This window comes from Lacerta agilis, chromosome 13, assembly GCF_009819535.1.
Source record: "Lacerta agilis isolate rLacAgi1 chromosome 13, rLacAgi1.pri, whole genome shotgun sequence".
NCBI classification, from domain to species: Eukaryota; Metazoa; Chordata; class Lepidosauria; order Squamata; family Lacertidae; genus Lacerta; species Lacerta agilis.
The window spans coordinates 19,529,860-19,549,879 of NC_046324.1; the positions used below are offsets into that span (position 1 = coordinate 19,529,860).

The 20,020-nt window shown below is 44.2% G+C and overlaps 1 protein-coding gene across 1 annotated transcript in view; it reads right to left on the minus strand.

Annotated features, from left to right (window-relative positions):
* The window catches only part of LRRK1 (leucine rich repeat kinase 1), a 71,211-nt gene that overhangs the window by 41,580 nt on the left and 9,611 nt on the right, over positions 1-20,020 (minus strand). Inside the window, exons 2-5 of the mRNA XM_033166907.1 lie at positions 18,954-19,162; positions 3,280-3,443; positions 1,810-1,981; positions 666-845 (exon numbers count right to left, since the gene is read on the minus strand). Of these exons, the coding sequence (XP_033022798.1) occupies positions 666-845; positions 1,810-1,981; positions 3,280-3,443; positions 18,954-19,020 (583 nt within the window). The 5' untranslated portion in view covers positions 19,021-19,162. The remainder of the gene's footprint in view (positions 1-665; positions 846-1,809; positions 1,982-3,279; positions 3,444-18,953; positions 19,163-20,020) is intronic.

Sequence of the window (20,020 nt, forward strand, 5' to 3'; positions counted from 1 at the left end):
AGCAGCAGTAAGGCCTACAAGGCCTACACAATCATTCAAGCCTTCGCCTGTTAACAGCAAACTGCTAAGTCACTGTGTCTCGTGACTCAGGACTCTAGTTAATCAGTAGTAACTAAGACTATGCCTCTGTGAAAAGTCAGATAGCTGCTATGAGCACTCTGTGTATGCTCTTTGACTATGCTGTTTAGGAACAACTTTATTTTCTTCAGTAAAGTTTTATTCTGTTTATAAAGAAGACTCTGCATTGATTAATTTACCGCTGCATAACACATTTCAGGCTATTTTTAAAACAAAAATGCCATATATCCAAAGACCTGTGTGCACACTATATAGCTAAAACACATTTAAATCACAAGGTTTCCCTCCCCCCAAAAATTCCTGGGAACTGTGGTTTACCCATCACAGAGCTACAGTTCCCTTCACAAACTACAGTTTGGGAGAAGTGCTTTAAATGTCTGGTGTGAACACAGCCAGGTAATTAAAAAACACCAACTGAGAGGCTCGTTGATAAAAAAGAAAAGAAAAAAAGAAACCCCTATGTGTCAAATACAGTGTGGAAAGGGAAATGGTGCCATTTTGCAGCCCCAGCCGCCAACCTTCTCTTCTTTTGCCCCTAAGTGAGAATGCGAAGTTTTAAAAAGGGAAAGGAGAGCACAGATCCATACCTGCTTTCATAGCTGCATAGAGTGGCAATCGCGTCAGAGCTGCAAACTCATTCTTTCTCAAGGCATAGCTGTCGGGGTCTGCTTTGTATGTCAGCACTAAGAGCTTGGCTATGTCTAGGTGGCCCTGCTGGCAAGCAACGGCCAGCATCCAGTTCAGGAGTTGCAACATGTTTGCAGGACCTGTTTTAAAAATGAGCACAAGCACAACTATATCAGCCTCTTGAGCAATTTACAGGCAAGAAAACACAAGGGGCGGCTTTAAGCAACACTGCCCATAAACAGCACATCTGTCAATTATCTTGTTACAAGACACCCAGAGTTATTCGCCATCTCAGTAGCCTCAGGACTGCCCATCAACAGAATAGTCTGGTTATCAGGCATGGAGTCTGGAGCCCTGTGAAACTCGACTTTCAATTTAAATAAATACGACGTCTAGCTTCAGGGCATGATCACGGTAAAATTTAAAGCACTATCCTGTCACGGGCTTTCCCCAAGGAATCCTGGGAACGGCTGCTTTGTGAAGGAGCTCCCCTATTAAACAGTTATTACAATTTGTTGCTGCGCTATTTATAAATACCTTGCTTTGTAGGGAAAGCCCTTGCATGGCTGCTCAAAGCGTGGAAGTTAAAACTAAAACAGTATCAGGTGCAATAATACATAAAGGGCCACAAATAAAACCAGTTTTATCCCAAAGGGCTATTGCAGCTACTTACAACCTTTTTATTAGCCAGCCATTTTAATGACTACTGTGTTATGTTTTTAATGGTTTTTATAAATTATAAATACATACTGTTGGAAACCTCCCTGATATTTTATGGAAAGGGTGGTATATAAATCCTTCAATAAATAAAGTGCTTGGCAGATGGCTGTTGTTTTTTTAAGTCAGTGGGTCCACTTAAATGTGGTAAGAGAGGTGGCCAATCAGAGCTTTAGAGAGAGGGACTTCTACAAATGTGGGCCACCACGAAAAAGGTCCTAACCCTGGTATGCATCAATCTCATTGAACTTAGTGGTGGTCCAGGCAGCAGGGCCTCCAAGGCTGAGCTTAGGGGCCCAGGCAGGTTCAAATCCTTAATGCTTAAAATGGCAGAATGCTTAAACAAGCACCTCAAAGGCTAATGGGATGGGCAGGAGAATAACCTACCATGAAAAGAATCCAGCAGTTCTTTAGCAATGTCTGTATGCCCAAAATATGCTGCCACAACGGCTGGGTTATCGTCGTTGGGTTCCAGGGGCAAAGTCACGCATGCTTCTTTCAGCAAATACCTCACGGCCTCAAGATCCCCATAGGCAGTAGAAAGACTCAAGAGGAGGCCCTGGTTTGGAGAAGAAGAGTGGAATACACAGCACAAGAGCCCAAATGAACCAAAACACAGAGATTTTTTGTTATTCACAAGCCACAGTGAAGATATATCAAAGGTAAGAGCCTGCTGGATCAGGCCGATGGCCCAACTAGTCCAGCATCATGTTCTCACAGTAGCCACTCCCATGCCACTGGAGAACCTGCAACTAGCACTTGAGCATTCTCCCCTCCTGTGGAGGCAGAGATAGCCATCATGGCTAGTAGCCACTGTTAGCCTTATCCTCCATGAATTTGTCTAATCCTCTTTTAAAGCTCCCTAGGTTGGTGGCCACCACTGCCTCCTGTGGGAGGAGGTTCCACAGTTTAACTAGGCACTGTGTAACAAAGTACTTTTTAAAAATCTGTCCTGAATCTTTCAATATTCAGCTTCACTGGATGCCCACAAGTTCGGGTGCTTTGTTTGTCTCTCTACCTACTTTCTCCATAATATGTTTTTTTTGGGGGGGAGGGGTTGACGTGGCCCGGAATTTCATAAAATGGCCTTCTCGATCTCACCAGGATATAGTGGCGTGAGGAAGCTGTAGCTCGCAAGGTGTTGTTAGCCTACAACTCCCATCATCCATGACCACTGATCCACACCACTGGTTCCTCATCCTTGGTGGAGGAGTAGCTAGGGAAGAATATGGAAGTGAGTAGGCCAAAGTAACCCACTGTGGGAGGGCTTAGCAGGGTTAGCCTATAATTTTGACCATGGGGTAGAGGTTATTTTCCCACGTATACACCCCTGCTGTTTTCTGGATCTCAATTGTTTTCTCCCTCAGAGTTGCTCTCCAGTGGGGAAAATAACAGGTCAACGGTGGGAAGGGTGGATAACCCTTTCCACAATGCTGCTACTGTGAACAAAATGGGAGACCTGCTGCTCTTAAATGCAACCATTGTGAAGTTAAATGGGCATGGGGGAATTGTGAGATATCGGCCTCATTTCCACCTTACAGCTATCAGGCCATGTTAAAAAGCCACGACTTCCCCACAAATAATCCTGGTAACTATAGTTTGTTAAGAGTGCAAGGAATTGTTAGGAGAACACTATTCACCTTACAGAGCTACAATTCCCCAAGCTCCCTGGGAAGAGGGATTGTTAAAGCATTCTGGGAACTGTAGCTCTGTGAGTGGAATAGGGGTCTCCTAGCAAACAAGATTCAAGCGGCTCTAAGGTTATGCTGGAGATCCCATAGCAAATGTCTTGATTTGCAGAATGTACTCTTCTTGTCTTTCATTTTTGGCAGAGAATTTTGACGGCTGTGACCTTACCTTCTCCACTGCCAAGATGTTCTCCTGACACGCTGCTTTAATCAGCTCCTGGGCTCTACCGAATTCTCCACTTCTGTAAGCGCCCTCCACAGTCTCTGTCGCTGGACCCTGGCCGATGGAGAGACCCCCAGCAGCAGACTGTCTGCCCCCCATGCCCATGGGATCTGCACACAGAGAGAAAGGGGAGAGAACTTTTATTTACTTAGAAACCACTTTCTGTGGGGAGGGCCTCAAGGCTGCTTTCGACGTAGAACACTAAAAATGCAATAAAAATACAGGCAAGAGGACAATATAAAACTGCAATTTTAAAAATGGCAGAGCAGCAGAACAACCTGCAGAAAGGAAAGACATGCAGGTAAAAGGATCTCAACACAGGAGCACAGGAAGCTGTCTTATACGGAGTCATCTCAGGGCAGTACATCTCAGGACTATCTCAGGACTATCTACACTGACTGGAGGGACGCGGGTGGCGCTGTGGTATAAACCACTGAGCCTCTTGGGCTTGCTGCTCAGAAGGTCGGCGGTTCGAATCTCCGTGATGGAGTGAGTTCCCATTGCTCTGTCCCAGCTTCTGCCAACCTAGCAGTTCGAAAGCACGCCAGTGCAAGTAGATAAATAGGTACTGCTGTGGCGGGAAGGTAAATGGCATTTCTGTGCGCTCTGGCTTCCGTCAGTGTCCCGCTGCACCAGCAGCGGTTTAGTCATGCTGACCACATGATCTGGAAAGCTGTCTGTGGACAAACGCCAGCTCTCTCAGCCTGAAAGCGAGATGAGCACTGCAACTCCATAGTCGCCTTTGCCTGGACTTAGCCATCCAGGGGTCCTTTACCTTTACCTTTTTACACTGACTGGAAGTAGCTCTCCAGGGTTTCAGTCAAGAGGCTTTCCCACCCCTTCCTGGAGCTACTAGATAGCAGATGGTCCACCACTGAGCTATCAAGTTTGGTGAGTGTTTGGGGAGGGAGGGAGAGAGAAGAGGGCCAACAGCTGAGAGAAAGGAATAAATGTGTTCACTTTCAAATAGGGACACGAAACTGGAGGTGATACTTCCTTAAATATCTGCAAAAGGTACTTTCCGACAGATGGTATCTAATGAGACAAAGGCGCCCTGGATCCTTCACAGAGAGCCAAGCAATAAGACACCCCACCCTGGTGCTTTCCATAAGTTTTGAACTACAACTCCCATCTACCAGTATTCATATTTAGCATAGTTCTGTATTAGAGACACAAAGTTTTAATTACTGTGCTGTTTTGACAGGCTTGTTTTACTGCGCATTCAATTGTGGGTGTTTGTTTTAATGTTTAGATAGAATTGTTTTTACTGCATATTTTAATTACACATACATTATTTATTTTGCAATTGCTACTGTAAACCACCTAGAAGACACTTTGGCAATTAGGTGATATATAAATTAATTATTATAAACAAGAAATAATAACGCAACTCTGATCAACCCCAGCCAGCACAGCCACATTAGCTGGGCTTGATTTGGATTACAAACCCTGTCAGTCTAGAGATGGCGGATAAATTTGATTCGGTTCACATTTAAAGGCAGATCTATCTAAATTGCACTTTCTAAAACATTCCAAGAACTGAAACGTAGCTATCCTTTGAACTTTGCTTTTCTCCAACTTTTGCAATGCAGTTCTCCGGCCAAGTAATATGTACAAAATGCACAGACTAGGCCAAGCAGTGCATAAAAAGCCATATATTTGTGAAAACAACAAACAAAAATGCATTTTACTAGAGGAAAATATTCTTTGCAAAAAGGTATGGGTGAGGCAAAAGTGCATTCCTAAATGCGTATATTAGGAGAAAGTTCCATAAATGCTTTAAAAAATTGCAATTTGTCGTTGAAATGAGGAGAACTGAACTTAAGAGTGGAAAAACGAGAAACAAAGAGAACCTGAATCAACAGATTCATCCATCCCTACATCAGCCCCATCTGGAGGGTACCAGGATTGGGAAGACCATGACAAAAAAAAGCTTTTAAAAAACATTATAATGTTCCCGCCACCCCTTAAAAGGGAGAGGGGTTTGGGGTGAGCTGTGAGGGGATAGGTGAGGGGGTGTGAGAGGTGTGGGGCAAGGGAAACTGTCAAAGGGGTTGGTGGGGAGAACGGATTGGAGAGATGAGTGAGCAGGGGCAGTAGCCACCAGGACCATTGTAATGGGCTCTTGGATTGGTTTTGCTGCTGCTAAAGACTTGACAAGGCTACCCGACTGATAACCTTCCACAAACACTCAATGGGCTGAAAGAAGAAGCTTAAGTGCAACCCCCTAACCGCCATATGGGATTTTCTCCACCCTCGGAAAGCATACCCTAAAACAGGGGAAAGAGTTGGGATCCATCTGCAGCTGTCCGCAAATACCCTTGAATAAGGCATCTTGGATTACCCATAAAGTCTGACTAACTCTTCCTCGTCAATTATTCAAAACAGAGCTCAGGTTGCCGAGACAGCCGAGACGGCTCCGGGGATTTGCACCATTAAGCTGTGAAGGCATCAATAATCTCCCACAAGGCGATCCTCCTGGGCCTTAGAGAACGTGGGAAGGTCAGGATGATTGGTCAAAGCTGGGGAGCTGGCATTGGCTCCAGGTCTTTACACATGGTAGGAAGGCAGAAAGTCCGGACTCCATTGGAAGAATCTGAATCCAGTGCCAGGGAGCTGAACCAAGGAAGTAGATAACCACACTAGGAACTAGACCTGGGGTGCAGGCTTCAGTGGGGTGCCAGCACCACCTTACCAAATTCTTGGGTAGATGCTGGGGTCCAAAGAAGGGCAACAACAACAACTTATTTATACCCCGCCCATCTGGCTGGGTTTCCCCAGCCACTGTGGACGGCTCCCAACAGAATATTAAAATCATGATAAAACATCAAACATTAAAAACTTCCCTAAACAGGGCTGCCTTCAGATGTCTTCTAAAAGTCAGGTAGTTGTTTATTTCCTTGGTGGGAGGGCATTCCACAGGGCGGGTGCCACTACCCTCTGCCTGGTTCCCTGTAACCTCACTTCTTGCAGTTTAGTATTCCACGCAGTGCCAGGCGACTATGTCTATCTGCCATTCCAATTTCCCACAATGCCTCAGACATAGCATCACTGTGTGGGGCATTACTGAAAATTTATATGGTAGCTAGGTCTCTGTCACTCAACCAGGTTCTAAGTGCTATTTCTGCCCACTGCTGCCGCCACATAAAGAGCCAGGGACCCTCAAATTTAAGGCTGGGCAGCAGGCAAAAAGTTCTGCTCTGTTGGCCAGGTTAAGAGATGGCTGGGCTCCTGGTATGTATTTGCAAAACTATGCCTGGTGAAATCTTAAATTCCAGGGTGTGACTGAGAGTGGGTTGGAAGGAGGGTGGAGGTTGAGGTTTTATTAATATTACCAACAATATAATGGATCTAGCATGTTCAAATTTGCAATGAACTTCAGCATCTGAAACAAATCTTTGACCACCTCTGTTGGTAAAAGAAGCAAAAATAAATTGGGCAAAATAAGAAGCATAAAATAAACTCTAGTAATATGACGCATTTTATGAAGTGCTCTCTCTCTCTCTCCGCATGCCATTGTGCTTGTTGGTCTATTGCAGCCTTCACCAACCTGGTGCCCTCCAGACATTATTCAGCTGCCCAAGAAATCTGGAGGGTACAAGGTTGGTGAAGGCTGATCTATAAGGCACACTCGAAGAAAGTGGTAGGCAGGAGGAAAAACTTGAGCACGGAGTTTTAAGAGACAACATTTTAAATGCAACATCCCCCCACTCTAATAATATAAGCAGTTTTTAATTCCGTTGTGCCCCAGCTCTGCGTTTAACCTAGTTTCAACAGTGCAAAACAACCCAACAGCATTTGCATGGATCTCAAAGAGTCACTGAAAAAATATGTAAAGCATAATTAAACGTATTACGCAAACACAGAGAAAAACAAAATTTTGCTGTAGAGCTTAATTCATGAATTGCAAAGCTGGCATCTGTGGGCAAAACTCTTCTGCAGAGGTGCTCCTTGGTGTCTGCAGGGTCCCATCTTCTGACTAAAATTAGGCTTTGAAGAAGCCCCCTTTAGCCAAAAGGATGAGGTGAATCTTATATTGATTGGCTTCTTTTACAAGCTATCCCAATGCTAGTGTACCAAGGAACAAAAAATAAGAGGAATTGTGATAAACTGCACATTGCAACTCACATATCCTTTACATTGGGAGTAGGTGGTAGATCTTTCGGTGATGTGCAACAGATCAGGAAAAGTACCTGATTCCCAATTGTTTACCAATGGCAGTAACACCAACAAAATGAGTTTTCCCACTTAAAGTATGCTGCTGAAATGAAGGACAATAACCAGGAGTGTGTGTGTGTGTGTGAGAGAGAGAGAGAGAGAGAGAGAGAAAGAGAAAGAGAGAAAATATGGTTCAGTTCTGGTACAAAAACAATTCCCCAGCTCAGAATGTGCTCAGAGGCACCTGATCTGGTAGAACATGGGGTTCCACGAACAAAAACCCAAGCAAACATCCCCTATTATGCCTGAAATCTGTGTGCGCAATCCCCCCTTGCTTTATGGCATGAACATTAAAACGACAGTAGCATTCTGGGGGGGGGGGGGGAGCCCAACTGTCTGTCATTCTCTAAATATAAAGCATAACTCTTGATTTGTGTGACTTCAATGCAAGTCGTTTTAAGAATTCTAGAGTTCTGAAATACCCACTTTGGAGGCTTTTATCATCATCTCTTATTGTCTTTATTTAGCACCCTACTTGGTTCTCTGGATGGGTTTACAATTTTTTTTCCTTCCCATTTTTATTTGCAGGAATTAACTACCGGTATATATATGATAAAACAGAAAGTCAAGGAAAATGGAGCTGCTTACACTGCAATCTCTATCCAACGGCCACCTCGCGCAGGGAACTCACCTTTTCATTATTCGGAAAAGCAGCTCCAAACCCCTCTGAATTTTAAGTCAGATTTGAGGCAGCGCAATCTGGAAAGTCCAATGTAAGCTAAAAGGCCATTAACCCATCACATGCTGCGACAGAGCTCTAAGCACCTTGTGGCTGAAAAGGAAACCTTGGTCTGAAAAAATTACAGAGAATTTTTTGCTTTGGTGGTTAATGGGCCACATCGCTGTGTCCCCTTGGAGTGAAACCCAAGCTGTGGGTTCTGAGATAAATAAGGCGGCAGAAAATGGGAGTGGGGGGGGGGGAGAGGGAGAGCTTGCAGGGTGACCTCAGACATCAAAGTCCTCCGTGACATCAGATGGCTGTGGCTGCAATTTATTGGATTAACCTTTTCCTGTTCCAATACTTGATTGATCAGAAGATGAGCAAGCCAGAAAAAGAAAGCAGCAGGTGTGTTCATGGATTTCAAGAAATAACGAAGTATACGGATGCAGATGCATGAAAATTAAACTAGATATAGGCTGAAACCCTTAAAAAAAAAAAAATCAAACCACTTACTAAGCTTAATCAAGATTTACTTCCAAGCAATGATTTGCATAGGGATTGCCCTGGGAGGCTGAAATCCCAGGCACCCTTACCTGGCAGTAAACCTTGTTGCACACAGAACATATTTCTGAGTAAATATGAGAAGGATTAGTGGTGCAGAAAGGCAAATATAAACTCTGGACTTGGTGGGTCTCGTGCCCCCCTTTAGTTGGCACTGTTTTGCTTCATGTACTTCACACAATTTGGGAAGCTGGTCTTGCTAGGTTCAGAGGACACCTTCTTCACATTCTGCTGGTGGTGCCCTGGACTTCTGTCCCAAACCCCATCCTAATGGCACCACTGGGCAGGACTGCTGCAATAAGATTCGAATTATAGCATCGAAAAACACAGCAGGTCGTAAACCATTGCACAACAGCAGAGGTGATTTCTGCAGCTACTTCATGCACACTCCCCGCTCTGCAAATGCTCCCAAGGCAACAGAGATTGGCTGCATACATGCCATCTATTTAAAGCACATGACAACCCCCGCCCCCACCCCCAAATCCTGGGAACTGTAGTTTACCTTGCACAGCACTACGGTTCCGAGTACCCTGAACAAACTACAGTTCACAGGATGCTTTCGAAAAAGCCATGTGCTTTAGGTGTGTGGAATGGCTGTGACCACTGTTAAATATAAACTTTACTAAAAAAAAAAAAAAATGAAAGTGGGAGGTTTTTATAACTATGGGAAGGCATTCTGGACAACTTTGTGTCTGGAATTGTAATAATAATGTATAATAATAATTTATTATTTCTATCCCGCTCATCTGGCTGGGTTTCCCCAGCCATTCTGGGCGGCTTTCAACAGCACATTAAAAACAGAATAAAACTTCAAACATTAAAAAAATTCCCTAAACTGTAGCTGGACTGTTGTGTTGATGCTCTTCTTTGTAATCGTTTGTTTGTTTTACTATTTATTTATTTAATTTGTATACCGCCTTTCACCTGCTGCTCTCAGGGCAGTTCACAACGTAAATATACACTATAAAATCCAAAATACATGATTAAAAACAGGAAAGAAACAACCTACAAACCAATAACGTCCCCCGCCCTGTAGAATTAATACACGGCTCCTCTAGCAAAGTGCAGCTGTCCATGTTGATCCTTGACCAGCAAATATTTGATACTTCACCACACACCCTAAATTTAAAACATATGACTATTCGCACAAAGCATCCTGGGAACTGTAGTTCGCCCACCACAGAGCTACAATTCCCAGCACCCTTTTTAAAAATAAAAAACCCAAGGTTTCTTCTGGAGGAAGTTGTGAGCTTTAAAAGTACAGTGTGTCTGTAGCCACAGACTCTTGATGCTGTTTGGAAGCCTATTCAGGCATATTACTGTACAGGCAGTTATGACAGACACGTCAACTTGCCTGATCACTGCTCCACTTCCCTCTGCGACATGCAGATAGAAGGCACTGTCCCAAGATGCACATTTTGTTCGGAAACTGTTTAAAATAGGTTGCTAAGCAGAACTGGGGATCTGGAGACTTATCTCACTGCCACCAGCGTTTTAAAAACTGTGCTGGCTCCTGGCCTGTAACAAGGCTCAATTCAAAATGTTGGTGCTTTCTTTAAAACTTTTATTGTACTTTAAAACTCCCAGTACGTTTCCGAGCACAATTCAAAGTGTTGGTGCCGACCTTTAAAGCCCTCAACGGCCTCGGCCCAGTATACCTGAAGGAGCGTCTCCACCCCCATTCTTCAGCCCGGACTCGGAGGTCCACCTCTGAGGGCCTTCTGGCAGTTCCCTCACTGTGAGAAGTGAGGTTACAGGGAACCAGGCAGAGGGCCTTCTTGGTAGTGGCGCCTACCCTTGTGAACACCCTCCCATCAGATGTCAAGGCAATAAGCAACTATCTTACTTTTAAAAGACATTTGAAGGCAGCCCTGTTTAGGGAAGTTTTAATGTTTAATGCTGTATTGTGTTTTTAATATTCAGTTGGGAGCCACCCAGAGTGGCTGGGGAAACCCAGCCAGATGGGCAAGGTATAAATTGTTGTTGTTGTTGTTGAATTTATACCCCACCCTTCCTCCTAAGGGAGCCTGGGGGCAGCAAATGAATACACAATTTAAGGAAACAAAGAGAGAACAGAAATAGTCTAAAACAGTGAAAACATTCTAATTTAGGGTTGCCACATCTCAAAAATGTAAAAACCAGGTCACCCCAAAAGTTGCTGAGCTTTTCCAACTGACTTGCCTAAGATCCAGGACAAAGTGCCGCCTTTTGGAAATCCGGCCCCCCCCCCATGTCAATTCTGCCTTTGAAATCCCAGTAATGTCTGGGAAAATCCAGACATAATGGCAGACCTAGAAATCTAACTAGTTTAAGGCCAGGGTGTGGGCTGGGCGAGAGGGTAGAACATCAGATACTTTCAATGCTTTTCAATAATATTTGTGGATCCTCACTCCTAAGCCAGCCGGTTCCTCAGCAATGCTCTCCACTCTTTGCTTTGTTCTTGCTTGCCTGACCCGCCCTGAACTTCAAATCTCCATGGGTCTGTTTTCCGGGAATTTTCCTGATCTCTTTGGCTAGTTGCCAGGCTACACCACCCACATCCCAGCTTGCTTCTTAATAAAATGTCAAGAAGGAAGGTGATGAAAAAACTGAAAATGACTCAGCTCTGGGATGGAAGTTAGGCTGTGTATCTTGCCTCCAGGCCTCAGCCCAGTCCCTAGGAGCCTGCAAGTAAGTCTTAAAACTGTAAGCAAATCCTGTTCCAATGTCACTGTCAGTTCTCCCCTCCCGCCCCTAAATTGAGATGCATTCATGAAACATGCATAAAGGTAAACAGCTCTTTTATTGACAAGCCCTTTCATGTTGCATTTCCAAGGCAGATTTGCCTGCAGAAAGGGAATAGGGGATCAAAGCCCCTGAAAATGTGCCAGCAAAAAAAATAAAAAAAATATGGAGAAGGCAATTGCTGGACATTGGAATAGGTAGTCAGTCATCAGTTGGCGTAATGACCTCAGCCCGAAACTTTGCAGCTAAATTTATTACCAACTTCCTTCACTCAGACCCCAGGAGACCCTAACCTCTTCAAATCACTGGACACTGCTTTTGTTATGAGCACGATACATTTAAAGCAGCATTGTACCAGTTAAAACACTTGTGGCTCTCCATTTGCACACACACACCCAAATCCTGGGAACTGCAGTTGGTTAAGGTTGCTGAAGGTCGGTTGGGAGACCCCTATTCCCCCCTGGGAGAGCTACAATTCCCAGAGTTTCCTGGGAAGAAGGAACTGATTGCTAAACCACTCTGAATATTTCTTAATAGGAGATGCTTTCCTTAGCCTGCTCTTTATACAGCTATCCCAGTTTTGCTGTGTCTTGTTAACAGCCAGCGAGTTATCTTACGTAAACTCTTCAATGCAGCGAGGAGGTGCTTTGAATATGGTTTACCCAGGGGAAATGATGATGATGAATAAATCTCATTAAATATTAGGCAGGTGCTGTCCCTATCATCTTTTAGGCACCCACCTTTCTCTACCAACAAGCCCCTTAAATAGAGATTTTCCCCAGTCTGCCTTTTGTGTTGAAATTGTTTTAAGATCTTTCAACTGTTTAATCATTTGTGTGTTTGCAGCCCAAGCTTTTAAGGGAGAAACGGCAGGATATAAATTAAATACATACATACATACATACATACATACATACATACAGCATGGGCTCTGCTACCACCATGCTTAGCTCCCCACTTCAAATAGAATTCCATTCCAGTACCCCAATACAGTCATACCTTGCAAGTCGAACAGAATCCATTCCGGAACTCCGTTTGACTTCCAAAACATTCGGAAACCAAAGCGCGGCTTCTGATTGGCTGCAGGAAGCTCCTGCAGTCAATCGGAAGCCACGGAAGCCCCGCCGGACGTTCAGGTTCCAAAAGAACGTTCGAAAACCAGAACATTCACTTCCGGGTTTGCGGCGTTGGGGGGGGGGCGATTTGCTCGGGAGCCAAGGCGTTTGAGATCCAAGGTACGACTGTATACACATACTAGACACCCTCTAGACTGGTGGCTCTCTCCCTCTCTTTTTTTGGTGGGTATATTCTGCAAAGACACACTGCTATTGCGTCTTTGACACTATAACACATAGCTGTCAACTTTCCCTTTTTTGGGGGGGAAATTCCTTTATTCCAGCACCGTTTCCCAATGCAAGAAAAAGGAAGGTTGACAGCTATGATAACAGTGCATTAGTGCTGGATTTATTACCAGGCCGTCCACACGCCATTCCACTTCCTTAGCTGTTCTGCAAAGCTGCCCCAATGTTATTGTATTGTCACCATCTGGAAGGGCATTATTGAACTATGGTGCAACAAAAGTTGGATCCCCCCCCCCCACTGCCAAGCATTTGTGGCATGAAAGCTTGCAGGATTTCAGCAGGACGTTACGAGACGTGAACTGATTGGAAACAAAGTGGTATGCCTGCCCCCCGAAACTTTTGCAGGCAGAAACAGTACTGAAAATGGGACCGTGTATAACCACCCCGATACCATCCTGAGCACAAATAATCACAAATGCACAATGAGAAGGACATCTCAAGGGGTCCAGAGGCTCTGACCATTACTCAAAGCACAGCCGGGGAAGGAAAGGCATTTGATGCAATTATTTACACAGCTTTTTCAGAAGTTCTGCAAACTCTTTAATACAAGACAAATAGGGATTCTCAGAGAGTTCTTGCCTGGAGTGATTACCAATGTTCTCTCTGCATTCCCTGCTTGACTGAATTTGCAATTCAAATTGATAATTTTCATGTAATACAAGTCATGGTTGATCATACTCCAAAATGTTCACAACACTTACACTTCCAGGCTGCAAAAGGGCAGGGTTTTCTCTCTCCAGATTTTCAGTTAAGCAGTACTTTGTGCTAATTAAATAAGAATAATGATCAAAACGTTCTGCTCCAAGTAAACCCAGTTCAGCATCAAAGTGAATTTCCACAGCCAGGAAGTTCCCAGTTTTTAAAAAAATCTCACAATATCTGTGAGCTCCCTCGATTGCTCTCTCTAAGCTCCAACCTCATTTCCTCACCTCATTTTCCCTCTTCAAATGTTAATACTGACCTACCTCACAGGGCTGCTGTAAGGATTTGTGACGAGCATTGAGGACTCTAAAGCAGCATACGGGTACTATGTAATTATCACAAATCAAACAAATCTGCAAAAATTCCCCCTTAAAAAAAAAAAACCTTGCCAACATCAATCTCTCGTTCTTATGGAGGTGTAAAATTGCATCTGGGCTGCTACCACTTCAGGCTGCAGATGGGCGTCTCACATGACTGAACTCTCCTCCATGCAAAAATTCTCCCTGCACACAGAAACCCTAGAAACCCAGGGTTCTAAATTAGCTATCTCTGTGAAACGCTAATTTTGTATGGAGAGAACCATCAATGTACACTCACACCTGTAATCTAAAGATGTAGAGCCCTCACACATCGCTTAGCGACAACTGGGCCTGGGACATTGTCAGGAAATTATATATTAAGCCGCCTGGAGGAAGTTAACTAACGGAAACAGCTCAGCAAGTGGAACAGAAATCAACTCCATCCTCATTTAAAGAGTCAGCACAAAGATTAGTTTCACCTAGGGCTTTTTTTCCAGCCAGAACTCACCCAGAACTCAGTTCTGGCACCTCTCAGATGGGCAATATTGCTATTATAAGAGAACAAAGGAGGCATTCATGATGAGTTCCAGCACCTACTTTTCTAAAAAAAATAGCACTTAGGACAGGCAGGACCATGTTGGAAGCCTCTATCCATCTCTCTAAATGTTTCAAGACAGCCATTCTCACCTGTTCTGGGGCAAACCTGGCGACTGTTAAGTGGTGGCAGTGGAAAGTGCAGGCATGACTGAATAAACAGGACAAATACTGTCACAGAATCATAGAATCACAGAACTGTAGAGTTTGGAGGCACCACAAGAATCATCATTCTAACCCAAGCCCCTGCAATGCAGGAATCTTTTGCTTGTGTGACAGCTGTACTATTTTATTCCGCATCAAGCACACCGGGGCATAGCCAATGCAGTGTCACCCAGATTTTGGGACTTCGACTCCCATCAGCCTCAGCCAGCGTGGCTAATAGTCAGGGATGATGGGAGTTGTAGCCTAAAACCTCCGGAGGGTGGCATGTTGGCTACCCCAGATATACAAAGAGATGTTCAAATGGTAACAACCCCAGATATACACAAGAGATGTTCAACATATAAGACCATAAGACGAACCCCGCTGGCCCATCTAGCCAAGCATCCTGTTCTCAAAACAACCAGGCAGATGCCTATAGGAAGCCCATAAGCAGGACTCTCTCCACTCCTACAGTAGTATCCTGCAACTGGTATTCCGAGGCATATTGCCTCTGACTGTGGAAGCAGAGCTTAGCCATTGTGGCTGCCAGTTGCTGATGCAGTCCAGTTATACAGTCCAATCCCATGTTTGTTTATCCGAAGGGAATTCCCACAAAGTTAAACTGGATTAACTCTCAGGTAAATGCACACAGGGTGGCAGCCTCGATCGTTTCTTGTCCTCTATTCCTCCAACAAAGCAATATTCAAAGTGAAACAAATCTCAGTCACGTCCTGATGAAAACACAGCAGGGAAACACCTGCTACGTAGCGCTAAATTTGGGGGAGATTCTCCCCCTTTTAAAAAACGTGCTAATTGTCATAACAACCTAAAGCAGTTCAGATGCTTGGTAATAAGTTTTTTTTTTCTTTTTTGTTACAGAGCACCTTATCGTTTTAAGGCATCCGGTAATTATTACGTTCATGGTTCAACACGTACGCGTACATACACAGAGAGACACCCATAAATGAGTTTTTAAGATATAGACTCACTGCGAGGTAGAAACAGAAGCCTAGAAAGTAAATCCCATCCACGCTCATGGAGACACAGGGATTTGCCCTAGCCCTCTGTGATCCCCGGTGAGAAAAGACCTTTGATAAAGGCTAAAAAGCATCAGGATAAAAACCAGCCGGAATTTCTTTGCGATCGCTCAGGGAAATTTCAATTGCACCACTGCCAGAGCTTTCGTTTAAGCCTGGCTCACAAGCCAGCATCCAAAAAGCATCCCTTCCCCATTCATAAATATATCTTGTTAACGAACTGCAGGCTGCAAAGGAGTGAGAACGGAGACGATTCCACAAACACCAGAAGCACAGCTGGCAAGGTTTCCTTATGGCTTTCTTGCAGGACCTTCGTTGCCAAAGCCGAGACAAAACGTCTTTCTGCCACTGATTCCGTAACGCGACACCCACGTTGCACACTGGTGCTATGACACAGACTGCGATGTCTGCTGGCTTTTCCTGGAGGTGGGGAGGGAGACTGACAGCTTGCAAGGTCGATGCCTGATTAATGCATGGGGGGGCAGGTGAATGAATCTGGATTTGATGGAGCAGGGCTGAAATTAGGGCTAACTCTAACGTGGTCTAAAAAGCAGAGACATCACCTTGCCGACAAAGGTCTGTATAGTTAAAGCTATGGTTTTCCCGGTAGTGATGTATGGAAGTGAGAGCTGGACCATAAAGGAGGCTGATCGCCGAAGAATTGATGCTTTTGAATTACGGTGCTGGAGGAGACTCTTGAGAGTCCCATGGACTGCAAGAAGATCAAACCTATCCATTCTCAAGGAAATCAGCTCTGACTGTTCATTGGAAGGACAGATCCTGAAGCTGAGGCTCCAATACTTTGGCCACCTCATGAGAAAAGAAGACTCCCTGCAAAAGACCCTGATGTTGGGAAAGATTGAGGGCACAAGGAGAAGGGGACGACAGAGGATGAGATGCTTGGACAGTGTTCTCGAAGCTATCAACATGAGTCTGACCAAACTACAGGAGGCAGTGGAAGACTGGAGTGGTCCATGGGGTCACCAAGAGTCAGACACGACTAAACGACTAAACAATAACAACAACTAACATGGCCTTAAGAGGGCATTGGGAGTGTTTTGGGATGGGGACACAACCTACGGGCAGTGCCATGATCCCTGTACCCAAAAGTCATCTGGACTCTGAGTTGGAGGCTACAGGGGCACTAGATGGGAGTGCTAGGTTAAGGGCTCAGGCTGACTGGGGAAGAAAGGGAGACCAGTGTGCATTAAGCAGCTGGACAACAACTCCCAGAGGAACCTCCAAAATCATCAAGGCTGACCCTTACAGACATCTTTCCCTGAAAAGCCATATACCTACCATTTACATTCCAGCAGTCCAGGAGTGCACTAGGAGGGAGGCTATGGAACAGAAGAGGAGTGGCTGCCTTCAAGCCAGAGGGTTGGCCCTTTAAGGCCCTGAAGTTCTCTCAAGGGGGTGGAGCCAGGAGGAGGCAGTCTTGAGACAGAGGTATAAGAGGCCTCAGTGTGCTCCCAACCTTTGTTGGAGCAAGTTGCTCAGCCGGGGCAACCTTCAACCCGCCTTGATGCTTTCCCTGTGAGTTCTAGCATCGGGCCAGAACACAACAAGGGCACCCCTGGACTGTCAGTATCTTGTGGGAGGGATTCAAGGACATGCCATGAAAATTAGGTTTGCACCATTGAAGTGAATTAAAGAGCTCCGCTACCCTAATACAAGAAATCCACTTTTACAAAGAAATGGACTTTTTGCTGTTGGGAAAGTGACAAGGAAATGGGTGGAAGAGCATGGAATGAATAGACGGTTACTGGGAAGACGTATAAACACCCCACAAGCAAATCAGGATGAGTGCTCATTGTCATACAGCCTCCTGGCAAACAAATCAGAATGAATGCTCAATAAATAGGTCATTTGATGAAGCCCTATGAAGAACAGGTGAGCTGAGCATCAGCCTTGTCAGTGGCAGGCAAGATGGCATCAATGGATCTCTCAGCTGGCTTCCAAATGGTTCTTGTTCCTGTCTATAGCCCCGCCCTGCTAATCTCCAGCACCTAGCATGGTTCAAATCCTGCCTCTGCCTGGGCACACTTTGTTCACATCAGCACCGCGTATTTTAAGCACTCTTCAAGAGTTGTGGCTTCCCCCAAAGAATCTTGGGAATTGTAGTTAGTTAATGGGGCCAAGAGTTGCTTGGAGGCCCCTCAGAGAGCTATAATTCCCAGCACCCTAAGCAAACTACAGCTGCCCCAGGCTGTCCCCCCTATTCCTCTGTGGCTCATCTGGGCTGTGGTTTGGGCAAGTTATCCATTATGTTGGCAAGTGGCCAGAAAGAGCAAGCAAGCTTGCAGGTGGTGAGGGCTGGGCTGGGATTCTTGGCTGGCCCTTCCCTATGGGTTGCTTTGGAGGGGGGCAGTGACGTGAGACTGGAAGGCAGGGCAGAGAGAGACAGACAGGGATGCCTCCTCCGCTTCTATTCTCCACCGTGGTTTTGTCAGCAGTCTCCAGAGCCGGAGACTGACAGCAGTGAAAGACCTCACCCCAAGGGTTGTGGAAGAGGAGACTGATGATGAAGCTGGGCCATTCCATATCAAGGGATCCGATGTTTTTTCTACCTTGTGTGATCCAATTTTCTTCTGCATATAATTTTTAAATTAAATTTTCTGTTTTACAATTTAAAATATTCATTTTACTTCCTTAAGATATCAATGACTTCCCCTTTTCTCTTTACATGGTTCACTTCACATATCATAAATCCCTGCATGTTTTGCAAAAACTATTACCATTCAGTATTCCATTATTGCATCCATCAAAACTTATTTACACTGCTGAATTTATCTCAACGCTGCCAGCGTTTTCAGCTCTACACAATTATTTCCCGTGTACTCAATATATGTTTTCCAATCTTCTTTAAAAGTGTGTCCTTCTTGTTCTCTTACTCTTTATGTTAAGGCTGCAAGTTGTGCATATTCTGTCAACTTAAGTTGCCATTCTTCTTTGGTTGGGACCTCGCTCGTTTTCCATTTTTGGGCTAACAAAACACGGGCCGCAGTAGTACCATACATAAATAACCTTTTTTTGATACCTGGGAATTTCAATCTGAATTATCCCCAGCAGAAAGGATACTGGTTGGGGTGGGGAGTACTTTTAAACATTTTTTTCAATTCATTATGGATCATTTCCCATCATCCAATTTTCTTAATATTTTGTATACTTGTTGAAGGATACAAACTAAGTTTAATTTTTTTTATCTCATCCCGTTTGTGAGTTATGAGAGCTTGATATTTCAAAGTATATACGTATTTGCATACAGCTGCATGGAATTGTAAGAATTTGCCTTAGGCAGGAAAGGTGTTTCATTTACCGTCTTGTGCCGCCATGTCCCTCTTGCTGTCGTCCTCAGAGTTCTCTGTTCCCACGCACCAGTACATTCTGGGCTGCTGCTCGGGCGTTTCGAGGAGTCTACTTTCTGATACATTTAATATCCAAAAATGACGTTGTCGAAACTCAAAGGCGAGTGTCCAGCTTGGAGACTTGGGAAATCCTTGTTATGCAGCCTGGAAGGGAGTTGCTCTTGAAAAAGGAAAAAGGAAAATATCTAAATTAATCCTTCCAGCGGGTCAGGAATTTAAAACACCACGTTTTCTCCTGTCCCCCAGGATTCTTTGTTCCGTACATCACTTTAAAAACAGTTATAAATAACTTCCTTACGCAGAAGCTTTAATACATTGCAGCAACAGGTTCTCTGGAGTTTCACGCTCTACATTCTTGTCTAATTTTCATTCTATTTTAATGGTACGTATATGCAGTGCTTTTTTTATTACAAAAACTGTTTAAGGGTACTCTCTCTTTTTTTTAATAAGAATTTATTGGATTTTCCAAATTAAACCAATTACAAATACCCACACCACATACAAAACAACACAATACACCCATTACACACAAAACAACACAATTACTTAAAAATCCTTCACTTCTTTAAAATCCTAAGCTTGGGACTTCCTCACGCCCTCTCTTATGCGTTCATTTCTATTCTTCTTCAGTAACTTTGTAACATTGTAAAATCTAATTTCTTACAACTAATCTTAATCTTGCAATTATAATCAACATATCTTAAATCATACAATTTATTCTTATCAAATAAAACATCACATTCCAAATCTTAGCTTCTTATATCCTTTCTTCTCTTAACTCAGTAAAGCTGTTGCTCTTGTTACTTCTGATTCCAACTTCAAAAATATTTAAATCAACACATTTTAACAAAAACCTAAATATTTCTTCCATTTAAGGGTACTCTCATCTTCCTACTCATATTGAAATACTGCCCTTCAATGAGGCCAAACTTAGATTCACGAAATGTTTAGGGGTATGCGTAGCCCTGCATACCCCCCCCCCAAAAAAGCGCTGCGTATATGTATTGAAAGGGTGGGA